Source organism: Chiloscyllium punctatum, chromosome 23, assembly GCF_047496795.1.
Source record: "Chiloscyllium punctatum isolate Juve2018m chromosome 23, sChiPun1.3, whole genome shotgun sequence".
NCBI lineage: Eukaryota > Metazoa > Chordata > Chondrichthyes > Orectolobiformes > Hemiscylliidae > Chiloscyllium > Chiloscyllium punctatum.
This window is the reverse complement of record NC_092761.1, coordinates 88,575,517-88,600,465: the sequence shown is the minus strand read 5'-3', so window position 1 is coordinate 88,600,465 and position 24,949 is coordinate 88,575,517. Positions and strand designations below refer to the sequence as shown.

Here is a 24,949-nt window from a genome sequence, read left to right as displayed (position 1 = left end):
AACAACTGCTGGCAGCTTGATTTAATAAGCTATAGCAATACCTTCCTTAATCCTTGATTTTTAAAGACAGCCCTTTTCCTATTTCAGTCCACAATCAAAAATACAGAATTTTGTTTTTAAAAACTGTCTTTACAAGATCTTGTTAAAATAAATTGGGGAAAGATAGTGACAGAATAAGACAGAGGGACAAATTCCAGATACAAGATGATTTGTCTTGTTAAAAATGGTTTTTCGCAGGCAAACCTGTGAGTTCCTGTAATCCTGTACTGTTACATTATTCAGATTTTGCCACTGCTTATGGGGGGGGGGGCAGAAAATAGTAAATAAAACTCAGGACTACAATGCTGTGGATGATGCTTAGGTTTTCCAGTCTGGCAAACTGAAGAAGTGCAGCAACATAAGCATTATATTTATTTCATTTCAAGGACAGAATAATCATGGAACTTTAACTTTATGATTGAATAACAGTTCTAAACGTTGTGCTTTGGGAAAATTCATTTAAACACTACAGTACATGTTAAATGCCGAGAACTCCCAACTACTGCTGTTTATCCTCAACTTATTTCAATTAAGATTGCCCACATAAAAATATGGACCCACACAGGAAGCTCCCAGTACAGCAATCCACTTATTTCTGACACAGCTTTTTCCAAATTCGGCCACAAAGTTAATTCAGTGGCGTTCCAATCTGCCACATATGAAACACAGTATACTATTCAGCTTTCTCTTCATTCAATACGACCCAATTTCACCCCTTTCTTCCTAATTTTATTTTAAAAGGTCTAATTTTTAAAATTTGAATGTCAGAAATGAATTTAATGCATCCCAACTCTCTACCTCCAAGTCTCCACAAACGTGTTAATAAGTTGTTACATTTGGCACGACCACGTGGTGCAGTAGAAACTGGGTCAAACTACACTGAGTAGGAACATGCAATTAGCAGTCCTCATCAACTCAACCACATTCAAAAGGACAACACTGGTAAGAATGCCTATTGCCAAGTTTTTAAACTGGCACATTGCTGAAAATCGTGATAAGCTAACCCACGTCAACAATGTTAATTAAGCTCCTTTACTAAATTCATACAAATAATTATTCTTTTGGTCTGTGTTGTAAGCTGTCTACATTAGAGTTGTCTCCCTATGGAATTTGAATGTTTCACATAATCCACTACAGCAGTTTTACTTTGCATTAGTCCTCTCAAGTACAATCAACAGCTTTCAGTAAATTGCTACTTATTTTCTTTCACCTCATTTGACAAGGACAATGGATAAATAAAATTACTTCACGCAGAGCAAGATTGCAAATTTCTTCTACATTCATACCTATACATTCTATTTTTACAGCTGTACCATTGTCTACTTGGCATGAAGATTGAATTTCTTCTTGAAGTTTTACTTCCGTCAGGTCAAGTCAGAATTATAAAAGCGGTTTAAACTTACAAGACAGTTAGCGGAGGTGCAATGGAAAATAGCTGGGTTGGTGACTAAGTATTTAAAATATTAAATATATAAAGAAAATGTAAACTTCTCTGAAAATTATACACATGGCGTAGCACAATCTTGACTTGATAGTCGAAATGGAGGAATGCATAGGGATTTACACATATAGAGAACATATTGACAGCTAAAACAATTTACAATGCAGAAAACCAATCTACTACTGTTGAATAGATTTCCAAAGTAGTATTTGATGACAATTTGCAAATTTTTTGAATTATTCTTGTCAAATTACCTAAAAATTTGTGACAATCAATTAGAATAATTTATACTATAAAATTGAGCATTTTATGAGACTTTGTTATGCTAATGCTGTATAAATTCAAGTTATTATGCAGAAATAAAAATCTGCTCTGGATTTCTGAGGAGATACTTTGACAGACATTTGAAACTTTTGGAACAGGCCCTAAAAATTGCAAAAAAGCACAGTTAGGTAAGGCATCAAGCTGAGAACTGTAACCATCAGAAAGAGTCATAGATGTCTACAGCATGTAGAGGGGCCCTTCGGCCCATTGCCAATCCACACTGGTCAAAAACAGCTACCATTTTCCAGCACTTGGCCTATAACCCTGCATGCTTCCATATTGCAAGTGTACTTCAAAATATGTTTTTGATGTCTGACGTCTTCTGCCCTTCCCGCCCTTACAGTTAGTTCCAGATACCCCATTCCCTGGATGAAAAGGTTTTTCCTCACATCCACTCTAACCCTCCTGCACCTTCCCTTGATGGAGGAATCAATAGCATGGGGGCATAGGTGACATGGTGGCTCAGTGGTTAGCACTGCTGCTGCACAGCACCAGGGACCCGGGTTTGATTCCTGCCTCGGGCAACTGTATGTATGGAGTTTGCACATTCTCCCAGTGTCTGCACGAGTTTCCTCCAGGTGCTCCAGTTTCCTCCCACAATCCAAAAGACATGAAGGTCATGTGAATTGGCCACACTCAATTGTCCATAGTGTTAAGTGCATTAGTCAGCGGTAAATAGAGGATAGGTAAAATGGGTCTGGGTGGGTTACTCTTCAGTGGGTCGGTATGGACTTGTTGGGCTGAAGGGCCTGTTTCCATACTGTAGAGAATCTAATCTAAATTTAAAGGGTGAAAAGCATGGGCCTGCTTCATTGGGTCCAGCAGCTTTAAAACACTACTGTGTTAAAACCAAACGAAAGCAAATCAAACCAGAGATAAGCTGAGCTGGGAGCACTAGCCACTCCTCTTTCATTGTACAAGAGTTTTGTTTAAAAACTTGAAAGCCTTTTACTGAGGCAGTATCTGTTAGCTATCATCAAACTGGCCCTAAAACCTGTTCAAATCTAGACTTTTTGGAGTCTGTGTCTTTATGAACTCTCTGAAAAAAAAAAGCCAAGGACAACATAACCTTGTTAAAGGAGCATCATCACAGCAACACTGATCCCTGTGGAACCCCACTGGACCCAATCTTCCAGTCAGAAATACATCTCTCAAACATCACCCCCTGCTTCCTAACACTTGACCAATGCTATATCCAATTAGCCAGATTTATTTGGATTACCTGGGCTCTTATGTTTGCTATCAGTCTCCTATGCAGACCCTTATCAAAAGCCTTGCTAAATCAAAGTAGATTATCAAAAGCGAACCCTAATCTACACACCTGGTCACCTCTTTGAAAAATTCAATTAAGGTGGTCGGACAAGACCCCACCCCCACACTGTAAACTTAACAAAAAGTATGTGACTGTCCTTGATTAGTCGCTAATCTCTAAGTGCAGAATAATTCTGTCCCTCAAGATGCTTCAAATAGTTTCCCCACCAGTGAGGTTAGCCTGATTAGCCTGTAGTTTCTGGTTTATCCCGAGCTCCCTTCTTGAATAATGATATCATATTGGCTGTCCTCTTGCGCCTCTTCTGTGACTAGAGAGGAAGTGAAATTTTTGCAAGTGCCTCTACTAGATCCTCCCTTGCTACACTGTTGAGAACAGCAGCAGTGCAAAAACAAAAAGCAATCTATCCAACCTGGAAGCAACTGCTGAGACATTCATGCACCAAATTAAGTGAATCAATACCATTACACTCAGTTAACCAGATCATTTATGGAAAGAACAAAATTTACCTGAATACAATTAAGTTCTTATTACTCCAACCTCTGAAAAGAGTAAGGGTTTATAGCACAAGTATCATAATCTTAACTTAAGAATGAATTGAACTTTTTAAAAAAAATGTACTGCTCAAAGTCTTGCTGGGGACAGGCCCATCATCATTTATTGTCTCTCACTACTTCCTCTTGAAAAAAGTAGTGATAAGCAATCTTACAGAGTCATAAGGATGTACAGCATGGAAACAGACCGCTCAGTCCAACGCATCCATGCTGACCAGATATCCTATAGCAGCGGCCGAGGAAAAACGAACCCGGGAGACTACAGCTAAGGTAAGACAGTTTGATTCAAAATTACTTACCTGTAGCGGGCAGCGGAAGTGAGGTTGGAGCGCATAGCTGGGCGGGAAGGCAAGTGATTAGTATTTGAGTGGGTGTGTTCTAGACCCCAGGTCCTACTTTCGTAGGGCCTCCTCTAACCTAACTTTAAAGTCCACAGGTTATTGACTCAGTGTTCTTGTTTTTGGAGACAGTGTACAGTCATGGCAGCGCAGGCAGTGGAATGTTCCTCCTGCAGGATGTTTGAGGTAGGGGTGACCACCGATACTCCTGCCGACTTCGTGTGCAGGAAATGCAGTCAGATCCTGATCCTCACCGAACGAGTTAGGGAACTGGAACTGGAGCTGGATGAGCTGAGGATTATTCGAGAGGCTGAGAGGGTGATCGATAGAAGCTACAGGGACATAGTTACGCCGGAGAACAGAGGTAGCTGGGTAACAGTTAGAGGTGGGAAGGGGAAGAAGCAGGCAGTGCAGGGTTCCCCTGTGGTCATTCCCCTAAAAAATAAGTATTCAGCTTTGGAAACTGTTGGGGGGGGGACAGCCTTGCAGGTGTAAGCTGCAGTGAAGGGGTCTATGGCTCTGAGATTCAGAAGGGAAAGGGGGAGAAGAGGAGAGCGCTAGTTATAGGTGACTCTCTAGTTAGAGGGACGGACAGGCGGTTCTGTGGACATGGGCGAGACTCTCGGATGGTTTGTTGCCTCCCGGGTGCTAGGGTCCGAGACGTCTCGGACCGTGTCTTCAGAATCCTTAAGGGGGAGGGTGTGCAGCCAGAAGTCGTGGTACACATTGGCACCAACGACATAGGTAGGAAGAGGGGTGGGGAGGTCATTCAAGAGCTCAAGGAGTTAGGCTGGAAGCTAAAAGCTAGGACAGACAGAGTCGTCATCTCTGGGTTGTTGCCAGTGCCATGTGACAGAGAGGCAAAGAATAGGGAGAGAGTACAGTTGAACACGTGGCTGCAAGGATGGTGTAGGAGGGAGGGCTTCAGATATTTGGACAATTGGACTGCATTCTGGGGAAGGTGGGACCTGTATAAACAGGACGGGTTGCACCTGAACCAGAAGGGCACCAATATCCTGGGGGGTAGGTTTGCTAGCACTCTTCGGGGGGGGTTTAAACTAATTTGGCAGGGGGATGGGATCCGGACTTGTAGTCCAGCAAGTAAGCTAGCTGTGTGTCAGGATGTCCAAGACTGTAGGGAGGCTGTGGAGAAGGTAGCACTGACAGGGACTACTTGCGGACACAGAGATGGGCTCAAGTGCGTATACTTCAATGCAAGGAGTATCAGAAATAAGGTGGGCGGACTTAAGGCGTGGATCAGTACCTGGGACTACGATGTTGTGGCCATCACGGAAACATGGATAGATGAGGGACAGGAATGGCTGTTGGAGGTTCCTGGTTACAGATGTTTCAGTAAGATTAGGGAGGGTCTTAAAAAAGGAGGGGGGGTGGCATTGCTAATTAGAAATGGTATAACGGCTGCAGAAAGGAAGTTTGAGGGGGATCTGCCTCTGGAGGTAGTATGGGCTGAAGTCAGAAATAGGAAAGGTGCAGTCACCTTGTTGGGTGTTTATTATAGGCCCCCCAATAGCAGCAGAGATGTGGAGAAACAGATTGGGAAACAGATTTTGGAAAGGTGCAGAAGCCACAGGGTCGTAGTCATGGGTGACTTCAACTTCCCAAATATTGATTGGAAGCTCTTTAGATCAAGTAGATTGGATGGGGCGGTGTTTGTGCAGTGTGTCCAGGAAGCTTTTCTAACGCAGTATGTAGATTGTCCAACCAGAGGGGAGGCCATATTGGATTTGGTACTCGGTAATGAACCGGGACAAGTGGTGGGCTTGTTAGTGGGTGAACATTTTGGTGATGGTGACCACAATTCTGTGACTTTCACCTTGGTTATGGAGAGAGATAGGTGCGCACAACAAGGAAGTTTTTACAATTGGGGGAAGGGAAATTACGATGCTGTAAGACAGGATTTGAGGAGCATACGTTGGGAGCATAGGCTGTCAGGGAAGGATGTGGTGGAAATGTGGAACTTTTTCTAGGAGCAGATACGACGTGTCCTTGATATGTATGTACCGATCAGGCAGGAAAGAAATGGTCGTGTGAGGGAGCCTTGGTTGACGAGGGAGGTTGAATGTCTAGTAAAGAGGAAGAAGGAGGCTTACATAAGGTTGAGGAAACAGGGTTCAGACAGAGCAGTGGAGGGATACAGGATAGCCAGAAGGGACCTGAAGAAAGGGATTAGGAGAGCTAAGAGAGGGCATGAAAAATCCTTGGCGGATAGGATCAAGGATAACCCCAAGGCATTCTATGCGTATGTGAGAAACCTGAGAATGACGAGAACGAGGGTAGGTCCGATCAAGGACAGTGGTGGGAGACTGTGTATTGAGTCGGAAGAGATAGGAGAGGTCTTGAACAAGTACTTCTCTTCAGTATTTACGAACGAGAGGGACCGTATTGTTGAAGAGGAGAGTGTGAAACGGACTGATAAGCTAGAAGAGATACCTGTTAGGAAGGAAGATGTGTTGGACATTTTGAACAACTTGAGGATAGACAAGTCCCCCGGGCCTGACGGGATATATCCTAGGATTATGTGGGAAGCAAGAGAGGAAATTGCAGTACCGTTGGCAATGATCTTCTCGTCTTCACTGGCAACGGGGGTGGTACCAGGGGACTGAAGAGTAGCGAATGTTGTGCCCCTGTTCAAAAAAGGGAATAGGGATAACCCCGGGAATTACAGGCCAGTTAGTCTTACTTCTGTGGTAGGCAAAGTAATGGAAAGGGTACTGAGGGATAGGATTTACGAGTATCTGGAAAGACACTGCTTGATTAGGGACAGCCAGCACGGATTTGTGAAGGGTCGGTCTTGCCTTACAAGTCTTATTGAATTCTTCGAGGAGGTGACCAAGCATGTGGATGAGGGTAGAGCAGTGGATGTAGTGTACATGGATTTTAGTAAGGCATTTGATAAGGTTCCCCATGGTAGGCTTATGCGGAAAGTCAGGAGGCATGGGATAGTGGGAAATTTGGCCAATTGGATAGAAAACTGGCTAACCGGTCGAGGTCAGAGAGTGGTGGTTGATGGTAAATATTCAGCATGGAGCCCAGTTACAAGTGGAGTTCCGCAGGGATCAGTTCTGGGTCCTCTGCTGTTTGTAATTTTTATTAATGACTTAGATGAGGGAGTCGAAGGGTGGGTCAGTAAATTTGCAGATGATACGAAGATAGGTGGAGTTGTGGACAGTGAGGAGGGCTGTTGTCGGCTGCAGAGGGACTTAGATATGATGCAGAGCTGGGCTGAGGAGTGGCAGATGGAGTTCAACCCTGCCAAGTGTGAGGTTGTCCATTTTGGAAGAACAAATAAGAATGCGGAATACAGGGTTAATGGTAGGGTTCTTGGTCAGGTGGAGGAACAGAGGGATCTTGGGGTCTATGTACATAGATCTTTGAAGGTTGCCACTCAGGTGGATAGAGTTTGTAAGAAGGCCTATGGAGTATTATCGTTCATTAGCAGAGGGATTGAATTCAAGAGTCGTGAAGTGATGTTGCAGCTGTACAGGACTTTGGTTAGGCCACAGTTGGAGTACTGTGTGCAGTTCTGGTCGCCTCACTTTAGGAAAGATGTGGAAGCTTTGGAGAGGGTGCAGGGAAGATTTACCAGGATGTTGCCTGGAATGGAGAGTAGGTCGTACGAGGATAGGTTGAGAGTTCTCGGCCTTTTCTCATTGGAACGGCGAAGGATGAGGGGTGACTTGATAGAGGTTTATAAGATGATCAGAGGAATAGATAGAGTAGACAGTCAGAAACTTTTTCCCCGGGTACAACAGAGTGTTACAAGGGGACATAAATTTAAGGTGAAGGGTGGAAGGTATAGGGGAGATGTCAGGGGTGGGTTCTTTACCCAGAGAGTGGTGGGGGCATGGAATGCGCTGCCCGTGTGAGTGGTAGAGTCAGAATCATTGGCGACCTTTAAGCGGCATTTGGATAGGTACATGGATGGGTGCTTAATCTAGGATAGAAGTTCGGCACAACATCGTGGGCCGAAGGGCCTGTTCTGTGCTGTATTGTTCTATGTTCTATGTTAATCCCAATTGCCAGTATTTCACCCATATCCCTCTAAACCCTTCCTATTCATATACCCATCCAGATGCCTTCTAAATGTCATAATTGTACCAGCACCCACCACTTCCTCAGGCAGCTCATTCCATACACACCACCACTTGCTGCATGAAAATCCCTTTTAAATCTTTCCCTCTCACGTTAAAGCTTTGTCCTCCAGTTCTGGACTCCCCTGCCCTTCGGAAAAAAAACTTTGTCTATTTACCCTATCCATGCCCCTCATGATTTTAAATCTCTATGCGGTCACCCTTCAGTCTCTGACACTCCAGAGAAAACAGCCCCAGCCTGTTCAGCCTCTCCCTATATATAGCTCAAGCCCTCCATCCCTGGCAATATCCTTGTCTTGCTGAGTCACGGCAGGCTGTACTCCATCTGCATATCTAGTGCTGCTACTCGTTCCATGCTCTGCATGAAACAAAAACATGATATTGTGTAAAAATCTCAGAGTTAATATTCCTATTTTGTAAAAGGTCAATCACAGGCTGTAGCATTTCAGGAAAGGCCAGCATCTATTGCCCATCTATCATTGCCATTTATGACTTCAACCCCAAGTAGTTTGCTAGGTCAATCCTAAGGGCAGCTAAGAGCAACCACACTGCTATGGGTCTGGAATCAAATATGGACCAGACAGGTCATGGGAAGCAGATTTTTTGCCTGCAAAAGGACACTAACAAACCAGATAGGAATTTACAACAATGTACACACAAAGCACATTTTACATATAAATGCACACAAAAATGCCTTATTTGAAACTTTCAATCGATTTTACTAAAATTGGAGCAACTTGTTACATTTAACATTGGAACAAATGCCAACAACTGATAAATAATACATTTATCACAGGATAGTTTTGTTTTGTTTTAAAGAATCCAGAAAATCTGCATGATCTTCCACATCTTAAGTGTGATACTTGGCAACATAAGCCATCTTGATATACATAAGTGACATTTTAAACATTTCACTTACAGCACTAGTGTGAGGTCCCTGCAAAATTGGACTGTCCCGGGCAAGTGCCACGATCACATTGCTCTTTTCTCCAGCCCAGTGAACAACCATTTGATTGTGTGAATCATTGAGGTTCACCTACAATAAAATCATGATGTATCATTAATAATCAGTCAGTCACTAAAAATACCACAATTAATAATTCACAAAATAAAGCAAATAGAATATCATTATTTCTTGCAAGGGAAACTGAACCAAAAAACCGGGAGGTTATGCTTCAATTGTACGTAGTATTGGTCAGGCCACAGATGAAGTAATGTGCACAATAATGGTCTCCTTACTTAAGGATGGATGCAAATGTGTTGGACGCAGTTCAGAAACGATTTCTGGACTATTACTGGAATAAGCAGATTATCTAACCAAGAGAGAGTAGACAGGCTCAGTTTAAAATCTGCTGAGATGAGTTGAGAAGAGATGACTTTATTAAAGTATACAAGATTGTGAAGGGTTTTGACAATGGAATGTAGGTTTCCTCTTCAATGAGGATCTAGAACTAAAGGGTAACTGCTTCAAAAGAAAAAGAAGTTGACCATTTAAAGACAGATAAGGAATTTGTTTTTTCCCCTTTCAGAAGGTCTTTTTAGCAACTTCATTGCTCAAAAAGGTGATGGCAACAAGTCCTTGAATATTTCTAAAGAAAGCAATAGATGGATTTTTGATAAGCAACAAGTGAAAACGCAGGAAAATGGAGTAATTAGATCAGCGATGATCTTATTGACTAGTGAAGTAGGTTCAACAGGCCAAGCAATCTATTGTGCTCCTATTACGTACACATTTAGTGAGAGTCTTTAAAAAAATTAAGCAGTTGCATCAGAAGTCCCCTTACAAATATTCAGATGTCAACACCAGCATGCAAACACAAAACAAGGTCAATGGATAGCTTACTTTATAATATCCCAAACCTATTTTCACTACAGAAATTGATGCAATATTTGCTATTTCACATGGAAAATTTATTTTATATTACAGCATTAAAAATGGTCGCACGCTGCATTCAAAAAGACAAAAAAAAAAGTCTGTGGAAGACAATGTCTGAGCAACGAAGTCACTATAGCAATGAATGCAAGCATTTTCTGCCCAGAATTCTAACTAGCAAACTGCAATCTTACATAATTGCAAATCACTGCTTAAATTAACGGTTAACCAAAGTGAATCTTATTGTTCTGCTCGCAGAAATGTGAAAATCTATTAAAATGCACAGATTGTTCCACCACCTGTCTTTTTCTATTCACCATAAAAACAATTTTGAGACAGCCGAAGGTTATAAAGAGCAGTCAATGCAAGATTTGTTTTTTTGTCCTGATTATATTGATATACATCAAATTTGGACTTTTATAATAACCTGGTTAGAGAGAGGGATATTTAGTGTGACATAGGTGAGACTTTCCTCGCTCAAGATTTTTTAACGGCGAGGAGAAGGATTAAAATTCAAGACAGCACAAAATTTGAAAAGCTTTGAACATAAGGCTGAAGATATTGAACAGGTACTGCGAAGAATGCAAGAATCGAGTGGATCTAGAAAAAGGAATAACAGGCTTTTCCGGAAGAGCAGGCATTTGGTAGCACTCTCACTTTGCAATCAGAAGCTCATGAATTCAACCCCACTACGCACTCAAGCACATTAGGTCAGGCTGCTGTTTCAGTGATAGGGACTTTTGCAATGGTAGCCCAAGATCAAAACTTGTGCCATTACACAATTCCATACGTTTTGTTTTATTTCTGGAACATGAACTCTGCAAAACAGGGATGAAAAATTCTTCATCCCTATCTAGTGTTTTCCGAAAGGCACTTCCCAAGGTCATGAGTAAACTATTACATTTTATTTGTTTCATGCTTTGGAATACTGAAACAACTTTTCATCTTTAAACAAGGAAACAAATGTCCATTCAAAATGTTAAATAAAAACCAAAAGAACTGCAGATGCTGTAAATCAGAAACAAAAATCAGAAGTTGCTGGAAAAGCTCAGCAAGTTTGGCAGTATCTGTGGAGAGAGATCAGAGGTTCTGAGGAACGGTCACTGGTCCTGAAACGTTAACTCTGCTCTCTCCACAGATGCTGCCAGACCTGCTGAGCTTTTCCAGTAACTTGTGCCCATTGAAAATGTTGTTTGTCTTCCAATATATTCTCACTCAGTAATAATCTTTAAATGCAAGACAGACATCTTAAAATGCTTTACAAATATAAGACCATGGATGCACATTTGAACATTCACCATTTGAAGTTTACACAAAATAAAATTAAAAATTAGAAATAAATGTTTGTCACATTTCCTCAAAAATGCCTACCCCCCAAAAAACAGAATTCCTTTTTCAGTGTTGCATTCTTCCCCATGGGATTTTCATACAGCTGGATTCCTTCCAACAATTGTATATTAAAAATGTTTCACAGCCCAGTGGCTCAGTGGTTAGCACTGCTGCCTCTCAGCACCAGGTACCCGGGTTTGTTTGCAGCTGTGAGCGACTGTTGTGTGGAGTTTACACATTGTCACCGTGTCTGCGTGGATTTCCTCAGACAGTCCAAAGATGTGCAGGGCAAGTGAACTGGCCATGCTAAATTGCCCATAGTGTTCAGGGATGTGTAGGTTAGGTGCATTAGTCAGGGGTAAATGGAGGATAACAGGGTATGGGAAGGAGTCTGGTTGGGTTACTGTTCAGAGGATTGGTGTGGACTTGTTGGGCCGACAGGCCTGTTTCTACACTGTAGGGATTCAATTATTCTAATCCAGAAATCTTTCATATTTAATTCTTGTTCCTCTCTACTTCCTTTGCCTATCCACCCACACCACAATACACATCAGAAAATGTTAAACACGGCCAATATTTTAGATTTTTAGATGAAAATACTTTGACTTCTCCAAATTAAATTGGCAAACAAGGACCTAGTCGTCATGATGACGGAGGAAGTGACAATCATTAACTAATGCTGGCTGGAAAGCCAACTGAAGCTGCTCTAACGTTTTTAGATCGTTACCCGCACTCTGCAGTGAGTGAATAACACAATCCCATTTTTGCTTCAATTCTTCATAGGCTGTGGGCGCCACTGGCTGGGCCAGCATTTATTGCCCATCCTTAATTACTGAGAGGGGGTTTAAGAGTCTACCATACATTGTTGTGGGTCTGGAATCACATATATACATGAGGTATAAGATGACAGATTTCCTTCCCTAAAAAGACGTTAGTAACCCAATTGGGTTTTTAAACAACAAAGATCAACAGCAGTTATGTGGTCAGCATTAGGTTAGCTTTTCTTTATTCTGGACTTTTATTAAATTTAAGTTTCACCATCTGCCTCAATGTTGAATTTGAACCCATGACTCCACAACATTACCCTGGGGCTATGGATTACGAGTCCAATGTCATTACCAATACATCACTGCCTCCCCATTTGCTGCTCAAAATTACACAGTGAGAATTGAACTAAGAAAAGAATTACAGGTGGCCTATAAGAACATAAGCAAGCTGTGTACAGCTTTCAGATCTGTACAAAATATTCTGTAGGATACACTTTAGACAGCAGTATCATGCTGCTGTCCAGTAATTTTAAAAATTGAATATTTTGAAAGGTTAATTCTCAGAAACAGCCAGTGTCTTTGCTTAACTCTGTCAAGTCAGATCCCTAGTAGAAGGCCGTTTGTCCAGTGTTAGGATTAGACTCAACTGTGATACATCCAAATAGCACAATAACCCAATTAACACCTCAGGTTAAAAAAATGCAAAAACCTCAGGTATCATAAACTATTTTACAGTCAGTAAAATAATGCATTTCTTCAGGAGAATAAAGATTGGTAGTGGCAGAGCATTAATCGCTTTTGTAAAGTGGCAAGCAATTAACGCATGGCAGGAACCCATTAATAAAAACATGATCGTTTTTTAAAGACTCTGCATTATCATTTCAGCTAAGGGATAAATTTCCAATAGGGCATGAGGAACTGCTCCTTTGGAAAATGCCTCCCACATTTTACGAACAAATACATTTATTTAAATTTTTTTAAAAATCACTCACTATGCTCATCTTGCTAGCCAACAATTGTAACATGAGAATGACACCATAGATAATTCTGGTAGGGCCACCACCTTACAGTTAGGAAGCACGTCCATTAGAATTCTGCTTTGATAAGGTGGTGAAAACTCTAATGGCTGGTCGTTAGAACAAACATGCCAATGAAACAAATGCTCCCAATACTGTGCTATTGGGAATTTTTGTTCCCCCATGAAGTAAAGCTGGTTTCCAGTTCAACCTATCCCACTAAAGGAAAAATAAAAGAAAGATAGCAAAACTGCTTCTCAAGGATTTGCTGGCTGTTTAGTTTTAGCGATGCTTCATTGGAAAGAACTCTTGGTTTATATTGTAATGACAAAAACCACAGACTGAATTGGCCTCTTGAGGAATACCATTTCATCAATTTATTGTAGTTAAGTGGTGTAGGTTATCGGTACTGAAAACCAATACTCCCAGTGGAGTTTTTAACAATTGGAAAAAAAAGGGAGATATTTGAAGATGGAATCTCTCCGAAGTCAGTCAGTCACTCGCACAGTTGGACAGCTTTTCTCCCAAATGTTTTACTCAGACTTGAAAATGGCTTATTTTGGATTTTGGTGTATTGTATTTTGGAATTTTGAAAAAATGCTAAAGAAGAATGCTAACTTAAAAATCTGGATTCTTCATTTGGGTAAAACATAAAAACTTTTAAACTGAAAAATTACAAGGTATTTTGGGAAGGATAACCAATTCAAAAGCTTATTACTTGAACTCCTTCAGACTATCTTAATTAACAGTTAAAACCATGTAATTTTCAGACTTAAACACTGATTAAAGATAGCTGTCTGGCTAAAACGAAGGAAACTGTAGAAGTTGATCTCAGATGTGATCAAACTGCTTTTGCTTCAGACACTATAAACAGTGAAACATGTAAAAAGCAGCCAATTTACAAGACTAAACTGAAAGAAGATCAAGAAGGTGTTAACAGTAGAACTCATCTATCCCAAAGAAAAATAAATTTGTTCAGAGTCTTCAGTTGCATGCATTTCTCTCTTCTCTGTAAACTGTTTGTGTTTTACTGTCAGAACATTTTAAAGCCTCAATTAATCTTTATCTCAATTACTCTGAAGAAAATAACATAAGTTCAAAAAAAAATACTTGTACAAATTCTGATGAAAAAAAGTCAGACCTGCTGAGTGTTTCCAGCATCTTGTGTTTCAGACTTAAAGCATTTGCATTTTACTTTTTATGGAATTGTCTAAATTATTTAGAAGTGCTAATATTGCCAGACCGTAAAATATAAATATCAGTCAACAGGTTAGCTTATTTGTGCGATTATTCACCACTCCGATGGTGTAGAGAATCGATGTTGTTTGTGAAATTTAAATAGATGATTTTTAAAAATACATTCACAGGATGTGGGGGTTACTGACCAGGCCAGGAGGGCCGTTGAGAGTCAACTACATTTACTGTGAGTCCAGAGTCACAGGTAGGCCAGACCGGGTGAAGGTAGCAGATTTCCTTCTCTGAAGGAAATTCGTGAGTCAGAAGGGTTTTTTGGACAATCGGCAATGGCTTCGTGGTCATTAGTAGATTCTTAATACGCTCCATCAAAAAAAAATGGAATTATAAGAATATAACATTGTGATGAAAAGATGCTTATTTGATCCACAAAAAATATGAATCGTAGTCATGACTAAAATGGACATATCAGATTAAAAAGTGAAAACAAAAAAAACTTTATACTATCTGTAGACTTTAGATTGTTAGTTGATGTCCCAGGCCAATAGTACATATTAGGATTGCGACGTCTGGCTCTCCATTGAAAGAATGCGAGATTCTTTACCTCAAAATATTGCTCAATGGTTATAAAAGTAGTACCTGCCAAGGTGATTGAATATAGTAATCTTGCTTTGCTTTAGATGATTGCTTATGGAGGTTTTGGTTAACTTTTCCAATTTCTTTTCTTCCCTTAAGAGTATCTATGAAACTCACCATTTTTTCCTTTCAACATATTTGATTCAGCATCAATTTCTATCAGGATTACACAAATATATAGTGTATAGCTTAGTGAAAAAAGGTACTGAAACCGTATTGTAATGTTTAAAAGGGGGAAAAAAAATCATTAGAGAACTTTCTGAAGACAATAACAATAAAAAAACACAGAAAAGTAGTGAATGGAAGTGCAAGTCGGAAGAGCTTTGAAAGCAAATGTCAAATTTGATAAATCTACTGTGATTCTTGAAAAAAAACAAAGGTAGTGAGCAAAACAATGATATATTGTGTTATTAGATATTAACAAGACTTTGCTGGTGTCACGAAGATTAGAACAGAAAGCAAAAATGGTGGGGGGGAAAAAGGGACAGGCTATTATTTGAAGTCAGAGAAATCAAACGATAATATAAAGCTGCACCAACATGAAAGAAGCTGGTTTGTCAACTCCTGAAAGATCAGGGTTCAGGTTACTATAGATTACAAAAGGTACAAATTAGAATTTGTTGCAAGGGCAGTATTGTTGACATTTACATGCCAGCTCACTTTTTATTTATTCATGAGATGATGGTGTTGCTCCCTAGGCCAGCATTTATTGCCCCAAAGGACAATTAAAGTCAACCATATTGCTGTGGGTCTGGAGTCACATGTAGGCCAGACGAAGTTACGGATGGCAGCTTCCTCCCCTGAAAGGGCATTAGTGAACCATAGAGTCATAGAGATGTACAGCATGGAAACAGACCCTTCGGTCCAACTTGTCCATGCCGACCAGATATCCCAACCCAATCTAGTCCCACCTGCCAGCACCCGGCCCATATCCCTCCAAACCCTTCCTATTCATATACCCATCCAAATGCCTTCTAAATGTTGCAATTGTACCAGCCTCCACCACTTGAAAAATTTGCGAAAAAGTTGCCCCTTAGGCTCCTTTTATATCTCTCCTCTCTCACCCTAAACCTATGCCCTCTAGTTCTGGATTCGCCCACCCCAAGGAAAGACTCTGTCTATTTATCCTATCCATGCCCCTCATAATTTTATAAACCTCTATAAGGTCACCCCTCAGTCTCCGACGCTCCAGGGAAAACAGCCCCAGCCTGTTCAGCCTCTCCCCATAGCTCAAATCTTCCAAGCCAGGCAACATCCTTGTAAATCTTTTCTGAACCCTTTCAAGTTTCACAACATCTTTCCAATAGGAAGGAGACCAGAATTGTATGCAATATTCCAACAGTGGCCTAACCAATGTCCTGTACAGCCACAAAGTGACCTCCCAACTCCTGTACTCAATATACTGACCAATAAAGGAAATCATACCAAACGCCTACTTCACTATCCTATCTACCTGAGACTCCACTTTCAAGGCGCTATGAACCTGCACTCCAAGGTCTCTTTGTTCAGCAACACTCCCTAGGACCATACTATTAAGTGTATAAATCCTGCTAAGATTTCCTTTCCCAAAATGCAGCACCTCACATTTATCGGAATTAAACTCCACCTGCCACTTCTCGGCCCATTGGCCCATCTGGTCAAGATCCTGTTGTAATCCGAGGTAACCTTCTTCGCTGGGAAAAAGTGAGGACTGCAGATGCTGGAGATCAGAGCTTAAAAATATGTGTTGCTGGAAAAGCGCAGCAGGTCAGGCAGCATCAAAGGAACAGGAGAATCGACGTTTCAGGCATAAGCCCTTCCTCAGGAATTCCTGAAGAAAGGTTTATGCCCGAAACATCGATTCTCCTGTTCCTTTGATGCTGCCTGACCTGCTGCGCTTTTCCAGCAACACATTTTTAAGCTCTAACCTTCTTCGCTGTCCACTACACCTCCAATTTTGGTGTCATCTGCAAACTTATTAACTGTACCTCTTATGCTCATAGCCAAATCATTTATGTAAATGACAAAGTAGAGGACTCAGCACCAATCCTGGTGGCACTCGACGGGTCACAGCCCTCTAGTCTGAAAAACAACCCACCACCACCACCCTCTATCTTCTACCTTTGAGCCAGTTCTGTATCCAAATGGCTAGTTCTCCCTTTATTCCGGGGAACCTTGTAGAACGCCTTACTGAAGTCCATATAGATCACATCTATCTACCCCTTTGCCCTCATCAATCCTCTTTGTTACTTCCTCAAAAAACTCAATCAAGTTTGAGAGACATGATTTCCCACTCACAAAGCCATGTTGACTATCCCTAATCAGTCCGTGCCTTTCCAAATACATGTACATCCTGTCCCTCAGGATTCCCTCCAACAACTTGCCCAACATTGACGTCAGGCTCACTGTTCTGTAGTTCCCTGGCTTATCCTTACTACCCTCCTTAAAAAAAGTGGCACCACATTAGCCAACCTCCAGTCTTCCACACCTTACCTGTGACTATCAATGATACAAATATCTCAGCAAGAGGCCCAGCAATCACTTCTCTAGCTACCCTCAGAGTTCTAGGGTACACCTGATCAGGTCCTGGGGATTTATTTACCTTTTCAAGAAATCCAGCACTTCCTTCTCTGTAATATGGACATTTTGCAAGGTGTCACCATCTATTTCACTACTTTCTATATCTTCCATATCCTTTTTCCACAGTAAATACTGATGCAAAATACTAGTTTAGTATCTCCCCCATTTTCTGAGGCTCCACACAAATGCCACCTTGCTGGTCTTTGAGGGGCCCTATTTTCTCCCTAGTTATCCTTTCTTCCGTAATGTATTTGTAAAAGCCGTTTGGATTCTCCTTAACTCTATTTGCCAAAGCTATTTCATGTCCCCTTTTTGCCCTCTTGATTTCCCTCTTAGAGTATAATGGCAGTAGGAGTATACTTAAGGATTCACTCGATCTATCCTGCCTATACCTTACATATGCTTCCTTCTTTTTCTTAACCAAACCCTCAATTTCTTTAGTCATCCAGCATTCCCCAAACCTACCAGCCTTTCCTTTCACCCTGACAGGAATATACTTTCTCTGGATTCTCGTTATCTCATTTCTGAAGGCTTCCCATTTTCCAACAAACATCTACCCCCAGTTAGCTTTTGAAAGTTCTTGCCTATTACCGTCAAAATTGGCCTTCCTCCAATTTAGAACTTCAACTTTTAGAGCTGGTCTATCCTTTTCCATCACGATTTTAAAACTAATAGAATTATGGTTGCTGGCCCCAAAGTGCTCCCCCACTGATACCTCAGTCACCTACCCTGCCTTATTTCCCAAGAGTAGGTCAAGCTTTGCACCTTCTCTAGTAGGTACATCCACATGCTGAATCAGAAAATGTTCTTGTACACACTTAAGAAATTCCTCTCCATTTAAACCCTTAACACTATGGCAGTCCCAGCCTATGTCTGGAAAGTTAAAATCCTCTACCATAACCACCATATTATTCTTACAGATAGCTGAGATCTCCTTACAAGTTTGTTTCTCAATTTCCCTCTGACTATTAGGGTGGTCTATAATACAATCCCAATCAGGTGATCATTCCTTTCTTATTTCTCAGTTCCACCCAAATAACTTCCCTGGATGTATTTCCAGGAATATCCTCCTTCAGCACAGCTGTGATGCTATCCCTTATCAAATACACCACTCCCCTCCCCACTCCCTCCTTTCCTCCCTTTTTATCCTTCCTGTAGCATTTGTATCCTGGAACATTAAGCTGCCAGTCCTGCCCATTCCTGAGCCATGTTTCTGTAATTGCTATGATATCCCAGTCCCATGTTCCTAACCATGCCCAGAGTTCATCTGCCTTCAATCATTAGACTGTTAATCTCATATTTTAAAAAAAATTCAAATTCCCCCATCTGCTGTATGAACTGTTGCTCATAATAAAGAGGGTGTTGACACCAGCCTTCAAACACAGGAAACTTCTGGGCCCATTTGGTCTAATGTGGAAGAGAAAACTCACTTTATACTTTAACTAGAAGAAGTCTCTTGTAGATATTTGAAATCAACCTGTTCAGAGATGTCATTACACCTCAGGAGTAGGTGGGTCCTAAACTCTAGCCATCTGTTTCAGTGATAGGGATACAATCACTACCCAACCTCAAAAGTCTCTCACAGTTAACGTACAGTTGATGCATGTTAGCAACTACTTAGAACTTACAGTGAGATAATTGTGACAGAGACAAGATGCTAGGTTCCACTTCTTCAAGATCCTAAGTTAGTCTAATTACAAGTCTATAATGACATCATAATATTATGGCACTCTTTTTAGACTCATATGCAAGAAAACAAAGTTAATTTCTAACATGGACGTTAAATCTTCATCCCTCTTGAAAGAGGAATAGAATTACATCCAGAAGTGAGAGTGACAAATACCAAGTGACAAATAAAAAGGTTGACAAATCCAAAGAAGTGCTGAGAAGCGAGCAAAAGTAAAACTGATATTATTCTGTGACCTAATTTGCTGGTCAAAGGAAATAAGTGCAATAAATGTATCCCAGTTTAAACTGTTATAGATTTGAAAAATCAAACAACTAAGGGAATAAAAAGACAAGTGTCCATAATCTCAGGAAATTAACAATCTCGTTTGGTGTACAATTCTCTTCTCCGTAAAGAAAATACCAAAGGATAAGTAAAGGAGAACTAAACAGACATAACTTCATGTTTGTTTATAAACTATGTAATGACAATGTTTGAATGAGAGTCAAAATCAACACCAGAAAATTAAAGTCCTTTAAAGTACCTATAAATTATTTTAAAAACTGATCAATTTCCTAATAAAGTGAACCTGTAAATAGACACTAGGTGCAGGAGCAGGCCATTTGGCCGTTCGAGCCAGCACCACCATTCATTAGGATCATAGCTGATCATCCACAATCAGTATCCTGTTCCTGCCTTATCCCCATAACCCTTGATTCCACTATCCTAAGAGCTCTATCCATCTCTTTCTTGAAAGTATCCAAAGACTTGGCCTCCACTGCCTTCTGGGGCAGAGCTTTCCATACACCCACCATTCTCTGGGTGAAGAAGTTTCTCCTCAACTCTGTTCTAATTGGCCTACCCCTTATTTTTAAACTGTGTCCTCTGGTTCTGGACTCACCCATCAGCGGAAACATGCTTCCTGCCTCCAAAGTGTTCAATCCTTTAATAATCTTATATGTCTCAATCAGATCCCCTCTCATCCTTCTAAACCCGAGTGTATACAAGCCCAGTCGCTCCAATCTTTCAACATATGATAGTCCCGCCATTCTGGGAATTGACCTCATGAATCTACGCCGCAATCCCTCAATAGCTAAAATGTCCTTCCTCAAACTTGGAGACCAAAACTGCACACAGTACTCCAGGTGCAATCTCACTAGGGGCCTGTAGGGTCTTTGCTCCTATACTCAATTCCTCTTGATATGAAGGCCAGCATGCCATTAGCTTTCTTCACTGCCTGCTGTACCTGCATGCTTTCTTTCATTGACTGATATAAAAGAACACCTAGATCTCATTGCACTTCCCCTTTACCTAACTTGACTCCATTTAGATAGTAATCTGCCTGTAGGGAGATGGGGAAATAGGGAAAATGGTCTTGAATCTGAATGAAATATCCACCCTTCTGAGCTTAATTAATTTTCACAAAAGATGTGACTATTACAGAACAGAGATAACAGAGCTAAATCATAGGAAGAGAAAGTAGTGTGCTTTACATCAAACTTTGTTAATGATGACTTCAATTTCTTGTGCTAGATTCTAAATTTAAAATTAAAGTCCAATTACGAGTCTTTAATTCCAATTAACAAAAGTTAAAAATTTTGTCAGTAATTATTATAATGCTCTGAAGTAGGTCAGGAAACTCTAGGGATTACCTCAAAGTAGCTTTAAACTACCTACAGAGGAGTGTGTTCGGAAGAAAGAACCCAACTAGCTTGGTTGATTGGCTAACTGAATAAAATTACAAAAATAGATCATTTTACAATATCTTAGGGCAAGCCATTTTATGATAAAAAGCCAAACTTTAACAACACTAAAGTTACAGATTAGTAAGTACTAAAATGCCTGACCGTATTGACAAATTGACTAGGTCTACAGAAATATGTCAGAAGCTTCAGTGAATTCTCGTCCAGCCTTCATGCAAGGTTATAAATTTACTCGAGTTAAACTCTCTCTTTTATGTGAACTTGCTTGCAGGATTAATCAGTTTTCTATACTTTTATATTGTGAAGGAAAACTAGCTCTTTACTACAATTTTGGAAATAGGTTTAGCTCAGTTGGCTGGATCGTTGGTTTACAGAGCAGTGTGATGCCAACAAAGTGCATTCAATTCCCATCACCGGTTTGAATTTACCATGAAAGACTTTCTTTCTCAACCTCTTCCCTTGCCAGAGGTCTGATGGCCCTCAGGTTAAATCACCACCAGTCGCTTCTGTCTAATAAGAGAGCAGCCCCTATAGTCGGGTAAGACTATGGCAACACAACTACAATTTTGTAATGACAGACACATTAGGGGATGAAACTATTTTTAAACAATAATTTCACTTTTTTTTATTTTTGAGTTTAAAAATTAGTTTACAAAAGTAATAAAGAAGTTGGATGAAAATAGAACAAGACTAGTTTCTTGTTTCACTGTGCCTCAATTGATATATTTTCTGTTTTGCTGGCAAGACTGTTGTTAACTGAAATTATATAATGTCATCTGTCACAAAAGTGATACAGCATAGATTACTGATTGTCAAATATGATGACCTGTTTTTAATGCTTGGGACTTGAACTGAAATGGTTTAAAAATAAAAAAAGGAAAAAAAATACAGACTTAAAAGGACCACTGGTTGGCCACATCATGACACCAAAGACAGTCTGGATCAAAATTACCATTTCATCAGAAGGTACTAAAATCAGGCCTAAGAAAGCCTAATCTCAGATTTTGACATATATTGGAGCTGAAAGATATTGTCTATGATCATCAAGCTTGTAAACAGTGAACTGCAGCATTGAAAATTAACAAACCAACTGTATTTTAAAGGAGGCAGTTTTGGCAGAGCATAAGAGATGAACTTATGTCTAGAACTAGCTGCCCAACTCCAACACAGAGAAACGTCCAGATATTGAAAACTAAAGAAATCGGCAACATTTGCTGTACTGACGATACAAGTCACACAACACCAGGTTTAATCCAACAGGTTTATTTGGAAGCACTAGCTTTTGGAGCGCTGCTCCTTCATCAGGTGGTTGTGGAGGTTAAGGTCATGCTCACAGAATTTATAGGCAAAAGTGAGGATTGCAGATGCTGGAAATCAGTGTCTAGATTAGAGTGTTGCTGGAAAAGCACAGCAGGTCAGGCAGCATCCAAGGAGCAGGAAAATCGACATTTCGGGCAAAAGCCCTTCATCAGGATGAATGAATTAATTTATAGCCAAAGGAGTCCAGTGTCATGGAGATGTGATATAGTAAATAATAGACAATAGGTGCAGGAGTAGGCCATTCTGCCCTTCAAGCCTGCACCACCATTCAATATGAACATGGCAATCTTAGACTAAAACTTCCATCTTTCATAATGGAATATGCTGGTTTCTGTTCTTTGATATGTTCGTCCCAGAACTTCTTTTAAATTACATTCTCAAGATAGCTCAGCTTTTTAAAGAACAGGTATGAAGTCTATCTGTGTCCCGATGCTATGTCGGACTGATATACCCTTTACAGAGTTTTACATGGATTTATGCAGTTTTTGAGCAAAATAAAATGTAATTGCACAAAAACAAATTCACCCTATAAGCTTATATGTGTATGCATGTAGGAGTGACAGATTAGTGTGCGTGTAAGTTTTTGATCATGTCGGAGTGTGAAGGGGTATGTGTGGGAGGGTGCGTGTATGTGTGTGCATATGAGAGAGAACTTGTGTATAAGAGAGGGTTTACGTGGGTATGTGAATATGTAGGACAGACAGACAGAGAGAGAGAGAGACAGAGAGAGAGAGACAGAGAGACAGAGAGAGAGAGAGAGAGAGAGAGAGAGAGAGAGAGAGAGAGAGAGAGAGAGAGAGAGAGAGAGAGAGAGAGATAGATATCCCGGTTGAGATCATTTCCATAAGTACCAAACGTTGCTTTCAGCTTCTGCTCAGCCACACGTCCTGTCTCATATGCACACACATACACCCCCCCGCACTATCAACAGCATACACACTCTCTCACTCACACTTAATCAAAAACTTACACACACACACACACACACACACACGATCACATGCATTCACATCCACACACACACACATGCACAGAGCAGAGGTGGGTACTGCAGATACTGGAGATTAGGGTCTAGATTAGAGTGGTGCTGGAAAAACACAGCAGGTCAGACAGCATCAGAGGAGCAGGAAAATCAACATTTTGGGCAAACGCCATTCATCAGAAAGGGCATTTGCCTGAAAAGTCGATTTTCCTGTTCCTCGGATGCTGTCTGACCTGCTGTGCTTTTCCAGCACCACTCTAATCTTGCCTCTCTCACATGCACACAATCTTTTGCTCCTACATACGCACATATAAGCTTATGGGATGAATTTGTCTTTGCAGAACTATATTCTATTTTGCTCAAAAGCTGCATGAATCCATGTAAATCTCTGTAAAACTATTAAGAGGGTATGTCAGTCTGACATAGCATTGGGTCACAGACAGACTTCATACCTGTTGTTTAAAAAACTGAGCTATCTTGAGAATGTAATTGAAAAGAAGTTCTGGGATTTACATATCAAAGAACAGAAACCAGCAAATCCCATTAGAAAAGATGTAAGTTTTAATCCAAGATTGTTTACTGTATCACATCTCCACGACACTGGACTCCTTTGCCTATAAATTATGTGAGCATGATCTTAACCTCCATAACCACCTGATGAAGGAGCAGTGCTCCGAAAGCTAGTGCTTCCAAATAAACCTGTTGGATTATAACCAGTCCAACACCAGCACCTCTTAAGTCCTGAAGATACAAGACATTCATAGAACTCATAAAAGTCATGCAAGACAGAAACATCAACTGAACAACTGTGGCCTCGGGTCAAAACCATTTATGCCGCAAAGAACACCCTAAGTACTTAAAACTGTATTATTTTATCTTCTTTTTGTATGAGTCACCATTCTTCTAACTTTGTACTGAGATGACAGTGTGTGCAAATAATTGTTCTTCCGCTCAAGACAGCTTTGTAAGATGGTTCTTTACAGATCCAATAAACATTGGGTAGATAAACTTTCATTAGAGAGATATAACTGCTTGTTAAAAGACAAAACAAAAAGATTTTTTTAAAATTGTTGTGGCTAATGGGTAATGCTGACGAGGGGAACACATCTCTTCTCATTTGCAGAAACATCAGAACGCAGATCTCATGAAGGCCAAGTTAAAGATTTAGGAGAAAGTGAGGACTGCAGATGCTGGGGATCAGAGCTTAAAAATGTGTTGCTGGAAAAGCACAGCAGGTCAGGCAGCATCCAAGGAGAAGGAGAATCGACATTTCGGGCATAAGGGCTTCTCCTTTGATGCTGCCTGACCTGCTGCGCTTTTTCAGCAACACATTTTTAAGCAAGTTAAAGATTTGCCAAGAACAGAAAATACTTCAGAAGTACTTGATCTACCATACATTTCTTTGGATTTCCTTTAGTTGTGAAAGCTGCAATTATATACCTGCGCTTTTTTAAAAATTTAATCTCATCAAAATGCATCAGACAGGACAGCAGCGAGGATGCCCTCCACTTCATCTCAGGATGGAAGGTGGAACACAATCCAGTTACACTTGAAAGAATTAGTTTCAAACTTAGTTTTGCTTTTGCTTGTGAATTTGGATATCTGACATTTTGACTCAAGAGCTACTCCAGAAATCATAAGAAAACCACCAAATAAATAATTAACAGTTTAAAAATATGTAAAAAGAAAATCAGGAGGATTTGCCGTTGCGGAACCTGCCTCAATAGAATGCTGTAAATTAATCATTCCAGACACGATGCTTTTACTGCTTACTACAAAACATGCATTTGTTCGTTGTGAGCAAAATGATTTATTGCACAATTCAA

At 40.5% G+C, this 24,949-nt stretch overlaps 1 protein-coding gene across 2 annotated transcripts in view; it reads right to left on the bottom strand.

Moving 5' to 3' along the window:
- Nucleotides 1-24,949, bottom strand: part of sorl1 (sortilin-related receptor, L(DLR class) A repeats containing) — a 195,923-nt gene that overhangs the window by 140,550 nt on the left and 30,424 nt on the right. For both annotated transcript variants that reach the window (XM_072593453.1, XM_072593454.1), the window contains exon 2: nt 8,998-9,114. In XM_072593453.1, coding sequence (XP_072449554.1) covers nt 8,998-9,114 — 117 coding nt within the window. The remainder of the gene's footprint in view (nt 1-8,997; nt 9,115-24,949) is intronic.